This window comes from Pelophylax lessonae (genome assembly GCF_965119305.1).
Source record: "Pelophylax lessonae genome assembly, chromosome: 4".
Taxonomy (NCBI): Eukaryota; Metazoa; Chordata; class Amphibia; order Anura; family Ranidae; genus Pelophylax; species Pelophylax lessonae.
Window position 1 is genome coordinate 562,187,839 of NC_138771.1, and position 7,871 is coordinate 562,195,709.

At 38.3% G+C, this 7,871-nt stretch overlaps 1 protein-coding gene across 1 annotated transcript; it reads right to left on the reverse strand.

The window, feature by feature from the left end:
• Positions 1–6,205: 6,205 nt before the first annotated feature.
• Positions 6,206–7,132, reverse strand: LOC309552772 (olfactory receptor 5AR1-like; the record flags this gene model as incomplete). Its single annotated transcript, XM_082253687.1, has 1 exon — positions 6,206–7,132. One exon carries the CDS (start codon positions 7,130–7,132, stop codon positions 6,206–6,208), a length of 927 nt encoding a protein of 308 aa, XP_082109813.1.
• Positions 7,133–7,871: the final 739 nt, after the last annotated feature.

The following is a 7,871-nucleotide window of genomic DNA, read 5'->3' on the forward strand; positions in this document are numbered from 1 at the left end:
ACTTCTACTAAAATACGGTATGAGTTTTTTTATGAAGTCATGCGGTATTTTAGTAGGGAAATCATGCGGTAATTCAACTCCTGGTGGTAGCCAGTGTATTTATTAACATTATTAAATAGACGTTGTTAAGGAGTGGGTGGCTTGCCGCATCCTTAACAACAACTAAACAACATGGTTGTTAAGGAGTGGGCTGCCACTGTGTCAGCTGTCTGTGAGATTCCCTGCTGACAGCTGAAAATAAAAAAAACAATTGTCTGCAATTTTTATTTCTTTTTTCGGGTCTGTGGGGGTGGTGGGCATCATGATAGATGATGGACCTACATCAGGGGACATTTATTTTAATTGTTATTTATTTTTTTTTAAATAAAATACTTGTCAAAAACTGTCTTTTTTTACACTACACATATTTTTTTTGGGTGAAGGAGTAGGGGTACTATGTACTTTATGACAAAAAAAAAAACATGAATGGTTGAATCCTGTGAATTGTCTTCACACTAGTGCCTTTAGCCAAGTAATGAGGGGAGATGCTTTCAATATACCACATACAAAAACACCACAAAGGAAACAGTTAAAAAAATAACAAGTTTATTGGACATAATATGTAGAAAAATGTGTGGCATCAGCAAAGACCCCCCACACTCCACTTAGGGTATCCACCTGTTGCCCAAGCCACCCCTAACCCCCCCCCCCCCAATCACCCACACTCCCCCAAAAATCCACTCCACTCCTATGACCCTGCAGCCACTCCCTGTCTAAATATCTCTCCATCCCCACTCAGCTAAAAACCTAGCTCCCCCCTCTCTCTAACTAAAAGGTCCCCTCTGATAAAGGTCACTCAAGAGGGCAAAAGCCAATGCACAGTCAAATCCAGTAATGGATGTCACTGCTTGGTCACCTTTTAGTAGTGCCTGCTGAACCTGTAGTGTCAAAACCAGCTATGCATGTGTGCTACACCTAATGCCTCGTACACATGATCAGATAATCGTACGTAAAAAATCGCTTTCGAATTGCTCGCACGATAATCTGATCATTAGTACACAGCTTTCGACAGCCGATCACGACATTTCGTCCAAAAATATCTGAAGGGACAAACACGAAAACTTTTGTCGTATGATAGCCTAGCGAGCGACAATCGTTTAATCAGTACAGTATGTGTCCGCTAAAATGGATAGACAAAGACCATGCATGATCAGAAACACTAAAATAACCCTGAAAAAGCCTGGTTGACGTTGATTTTGTTTGCACTATGGGATACATAGCTACGCAACCAGGAAGCTTTTCCAGAATCGTACGAAAAACAATCATATGTTTAGTATGCAATCTTGAATTCGATACTAATATCATGCAACAAAATGCGAATGATAAGTCGTCCGATTATCTGATCATGTGTATGAGGCATAAGTCCAGGAAGACTTATGCAGTATTATAGCTGGGTAATAGTATCATAGCCAACATTTAAAAGTATACATGATGAGCAGCCATAGCATTCACTGGGGCAGTGAAAAGGAAGTCGCAAATTATGTCCTTTATAGAACGCGAGACCCTATACACCATACCAGTCATGAGCCAAATAAACTTCCTGTCTTTAATCTCCGGTCCTACTCAGACCTGTTGGAACCAGCCTGCCAAGCTAGTGTAGCTTTTACTAGTATAGCACATACCGGCTGATTGACCTTAACCAGGTGGTGGTGCTATTAGGAGATCTGGAGTCGGCTGGCCATCTTAATGTGTATATCCGCCCTTATGTATCACTATATATTTTACTTGCAAATAATGCTATACAGTACTCAAAATAACCATTCTAACCAAGTCCAAGCAAATACTGTTGTACATGATATCAGAGACATTTCCAGCTGCACACTTGCTTATGACAGGTGCCGAGTCCGCCCCCACTCTACCCCCTCTGGGGGAGGCTAGTCTGGTGCAGCAATGATATATGTATCCACTCCATACTTGGCAGTGTAGTACTCCACATGTACTGTAAGACGGCTAACTATTATTGCCATCAACATCATCAGTACTGGTGCAGTTTGAGTTTAAGTTTGTTTTTGTGGTTATTGTTAACCTTTTTGTCATTTTTCTTTTGTCCTAACCTGTAAGCATGATCTAAAAAATAACTATGATCATCCACTTTGCCACATTGCGACAAATAGCATTTAAGAGTTCTTTAGGTGGTATCAACATTTAGTGGATTTGGTTTAACGATAATGTACTTCCTTGGTACAATCTGTCTTTTTCTTTGTGTTAATACAGAGAATTGTGTTATCTCCTCTCAAAAAGTACCGTTCGAAGTTAAGTGAAAATTCCCCTGTAAATTGAAAAGCGTATTTGCCTAGTATATCAATACCATAATATACTTTGTACTTTGTGTACACATACTATTTCATAATGTATATATTTATGCAAATGTATGTATTGATTTCAGATGGACTAGAATTAACCACTTTACCGCTGAGTACCGTAGTACTACTGCGGCAAAGTGGCTCTTGTAGGTCTGACGACGTAGGCCTACGTCGCCAGACTCCTCCCCCTGTAGGCGGCGTTTTCATTCACAGCGGGAGTCGGGCCAGAGGAGGAGCGGCGGCGATCGCCGCTGCTCTGCCCCGATCGTCGGGTAATCCAGTTTGGAGATCCGCCCGCCTGTGTAAACAGAGCGGGCGGATCTCCTAAGTGACAGGGAGTGACAGATCGGAGTGTTCAGCATAGCTGGACATCCGATCTGTCCCTGTCTCACACAGTCACCCCCCCCCACACGTCAGTAAGCACCAGGCATACATTAACCCCTCCCTCTCCAATAAAATTAACCCCTTCCCTGCCAGTGTCATTTTTACAGTAACAGTGCATATATATAGCACTGATTACTGCAGTAATGTCACTGGTACCCCCAAAAGTGTCAAAAATGTCAGTCAAGGGTCCGATCTGTCCACCGCAATGTCGCAGTCCCGCAAAAAAAATCGCAGATTGCCGCCATTACTCGTTAAAAAAAAAAACACCAAAAATGACATAAATCTTTCCCTTAGTTAGTAAATGCAATAACTTTTGCGCAAACCAATCAAAATACGCTTATTGCGATTTTTGTTTACCAAACATGGGTAGCAGAAAACAAATTGGCCAAAAATTTAAAAAAAAATTGGTTTTTACATCTTTTTTGGGGGGAATTTCATATAAAAAAATGTTAAAAATATTGTTATTTTTTTCGAAATAAACGCTCTTTTTTTGTTTATAGCGCAAAAAGTAAAAATCGCACAGGTGATCAAATACCACCAAAAGATAGCTCTGTTTGTGGGAAAAAAAGGACGTAAATTTCATTTGGGTACGGCGTCGCACGACCGCACAATTGTCAGTTAAAGTCGCACAGCGCCAAATCGCAAAAAGTGGCCCAGACGTAAGACAGCAAAATGCTCTAGTGGTAAAGTGGTTAATAAACCTCTGTACCATGTATCAACCCTGCCCTGAAAGAGTGAATCAAACTGCATAATGCCTTAATAAAGCTTTTTAAACTATTGTGATACATGTATTATTTTAGCATATTCCAATAATTGCAGGTAGCATTAAAACAACAATGTTACAATTACAACATGTAATACAGGGGTAAGGGTTCCTTGAATAGGAGCAATAGTGGGTTTATTTTCCACTTACTCTGACAACCAATGCAAAGGCACAATTTTCCACTGACAACCAATGTAAGGGGCTACTTCTACAATGTACAATAACCACTAATATTGAAGGACAACTTTTACTGTCTGCTTTTTTGTGTGTAGTTTTTATTTATTTTAAGAATATTACTGTAAATAATTTTTTAGGGGGATTGGCACTAAAATATCTTCCCTTCCCTGCTTGGGCATAAAAATATACTTGGTACATCAGGTTTTTTTTTTTATTCAAAACTTTTTTTATTTATTGCACTACCATAAGCTGTAGATATAATCCATTTTATAAGGGGTTTCCCAAGAACCTAGAAACTATTGCAAGGGTTCCTCAGGGGTAAAAAGGTTGAGAAAGGGTCATGTAATATATATATATCCAGCAGACATATATAGGCAGCAGATGATTCGGTGTGGGCTTAAGAGGATTGTGTCCTGAGAGGAGCCTACTATTACTCCCTCTTATATCCTCTGCCCTTCCTCCCCTTCCACTATGATCAAGGGAGTGATCACCTGCCTGAGAATATCCAAATAACTACCTGCCTGGCTAACTACACAATAATCCTTACAAGCATGAAATATATGGATGGGGCTATGGTGATTTAATGCTAGTTTCGATATAGTATTGGGGCATTACAAACGTATAGTTATACTGCATGTGCTTTCCCTATCTATACATGCACATGCGTCCCAAAACTTGATTTATACATATATAATACTAAGAGGATATAATCCACCATTCTATCATCATTGCATCTCTATATAGCATCCACGCTTTATATACTACCTAAGTCGTTATGGATCTGCCGGTTGCTCCATGATTTCACAAACGAAGGAACACTAGTCTTTTTTTTTGGTCTCTTAAGCCCTGAAGAAGCAAAACCAAGCGAAACGCGTTGGCTGCGCAGGGACCATTTTTCATCTCTCTTGTTGAGACCCACCACTTGGTTATCCTTATTTGTGTTCTTGTTTTTAAGTTATTATATGTTATATGTATGTATGTCTCCAGAGCATGTTTGCACATGCCTTTTTATGAAAAAATATTGATGAATAAACATGTGTTTTAAATAAACCTGCTGTGTTGTTCATATTCTGACCATCTCATTCAGGACTACAAAACCCCACTTTTTTCTTTTTCTTTATTTTTTGTGTAATATATAGGGGTGTGGCCTATCTATTACAGCAATAGTTTTTCATTTTTTTTAATATATATATCCATATATAATGGTTCAGAGTTTGGAATGACTTTTAGATTTAAATTTGCAGATAATAAAATCTGTTATATTTTTCTTCTGCAATTTGTTTATTACATTTATTTCAGATTATTAGATACAAATTGACAATGAATCAAGAATTTAAAGAATGACATACATTGAGAGTTAACAGAAAAAAAAAAAACAGAAACAGTAGAATGGTATCTCTGATATTAATGACTTATTTGCAATGATAAAAAAGTGATACAGAAAAACAATGGCTAGCATGGAGAATAATGAGTATTGCGTAGATCATTAAACTAATTGGACGGTGGTCCTATTGCTAAAGAGATTGTATAGATGTGACCATCATCCATCACAATATGGGGCAGGGACAGAGAGCTGGCTTTGCAAAATGAATAGGGGAAGGGGAAAAGGAAGAAGGAGTGAGGGATAAACAGGGGGAAAATTGAATGAAAAAAAGGGGTAGGGGGAACCCCAGGAAGGGGAAGCACCCCCCACCACCCTTTGATTGGAGCTTCTGAAGGCTCTGGTTGAAGCCAGCAGGAAGAAATTCAGAGCCAGATAGCCAGGATTTTATTCTTTGTATCAGTTGATTTGGCTTCAATTTTCCAATGTGGCATAACTGAGTTGATTCTGTTTTTGGTTTCAGTTCGGGAGAGAAAAGGCAATTTCCCGGCTTTTGCAATAGTTTCCTTAGTGGCTGACAGGACGTGAAGGAGAAGTTTAAAGCTATTTTTGGAAGAACCAAAATGTTTAATATTTAGTAAGGCATATTTGGCCAAAAATGGATCAAGGAATCTAATAGCTCAGGGATCAGCTGAAATACTTGTAGCCAAAAATGGCGTATCATAGGGCATGTCCTCAATGTGTGGGGAAAAGTTCCCACTTGTCTGCAACCCCTAAAACAGAGTAGTTGATAACCACGCACCCAATGTTCAATTCTATAGGGTACTAAGAACTGTAATTTTAGAACTAGTACAATAACTAGTTTCAACTGCCAAAACATTTCAAGAACAAGATTTAGTTGTTTCTGATATCTGGGACCATTCTTGCACATCCAAGTCTAGGCCTAGGTCTCCGTTTCAGGTCTGTGTATAGGTAGGAAGCTAGTATGATAAAAGAGAAAAGAGTGGGAAATAGAGCAGGGAGATCATCCCTAGTGCATGAGCATTGGAGTCCCATTTACAATGGCAAACTATAATTGGGTAAACGCATGTAGTTCCTTTGAATTAACTAATGCTTCCTTAGAATTAATATGTAAATGTACAATAAATACTACAAACACCATGACTAATAATAATATTCCTGCTTGTGCATAACCATATGGATGCACTGCGGTCTCTTTTATCTAATATGCATTACTTTTCTTATAGCTCCTATAAACTCCTTGTTTCTTAGAGTATAAACAAATGGGTTTAACGTTGGTACAACAGCTACATAGAGCAGTGAAAGCAGCTTGTCCTGTTCCTTAGAGTGTTCAGTCTTTGGCTTTATGTACAAGAAGATGATTGGCCCATAAAATAATATAACAGTGGTGAGATGGGAAGAGCAACTAGAAAATGCTTTGTGGCGACCTTTGAAAGTACGTACCTTATACACAGCAGGGATAATAGAAACATAGGAGGTCAGAATCATTAAAAATGTAAAAAATACCAGACAAATATCTTCCACAAAAAGAACCATTTCTATGCTAGAAGTATTACTAGAAGTAACTTCCAGCAATGATCTTATTTCACAGAAGAAGTGGTTGATCTGATCAGAGTGACAGAATGAGTAATTAGAGATAAGCAGGGCATACATCAATGGATTAATAGCACTGAGGAGCCAAAAACAAGTTGCCATTGCAACACATACCCTTTTTCTCATGACCCTAACGTAGTGCAGTGGGGTGCAAACTGCGACATATCGGTCATAAGCCATACAGGTCAGGTTAAAGATCTCAGCATCTGCACAGAATATGTAAAAGTAAAGCTGAGTAATGCAGCCATGAAAGGAAATATTCTTATCTTCTGTTAAAGTGATGGACAACAGTTTTGGGAGAATGGTGGAGACATATGTGGCATCTATGACAGACAGGTTACACAGGAAGAAATACATTGGAGTGTGCAGTTGGGTCACCTTGCAGATCAACATGACAATAATCAAATTCCCAGTTGCTGCTGTCATAAACATTAATAAAAACCCGATAAATATAAAAAAGGTTACAGATCCAGTATAAGGAAATGCTGTTATATGGAATCCTGCCAAGCTGCTACTATTACATTGATCCATTATTGGAACTTAATAACACAAAAGAAAAAAATGTTGGTTTTACACTGAACCCCAGACAAACACATTTATATACAATAAATACATAGAGACATAATCTTACATATATAGTACATACAAATATAAAAATATATAAATACATACATATACATAAACACATTTATACATAACCTTTTTAAATGTATCCATTAGTGATGAATAAATAAGGAAAATCACATTATTTCATTTTATGTTCTCCTAAATATACTATTTAGATCTGTCTAATCTGTGGAGAATCACACAATTCTGGTGATGTCCAAACAACCATGATCCCTGCATTTTATGAATCTCTGCAAACTGGACAAACTGCATGCTTATACTAAGCAGAGTAAGAAAAATACACTTCAACATACTTTTTATACTGGTTAATAAAGTAAACCAATCTTTCAATCTATCTGTGAATGGCAATAAAATGAATTCCAAGTATGGTATATTTTTACATAGTTTTATTTGTCCAGGATTCTCTAATGGATGAGACGGACAGCGTGACATCACTTCCAATCAGAGAACACATTGCATTAATTCAGAAAATGCAAAGTATTCTCTGAATGGTCTCTGTGCTGAGCAGCCGACCTCCTGTGTTCAGAATGCATCAGGGGTGCTTCTCAGCCCGAGACCGGTAAGCAAGTGTAGATATCTGGAGTAGTGGTGTCTACTTCATTGATTTCCAGCTTCCAGGGGCATCAGCCAGGTACAGAATATA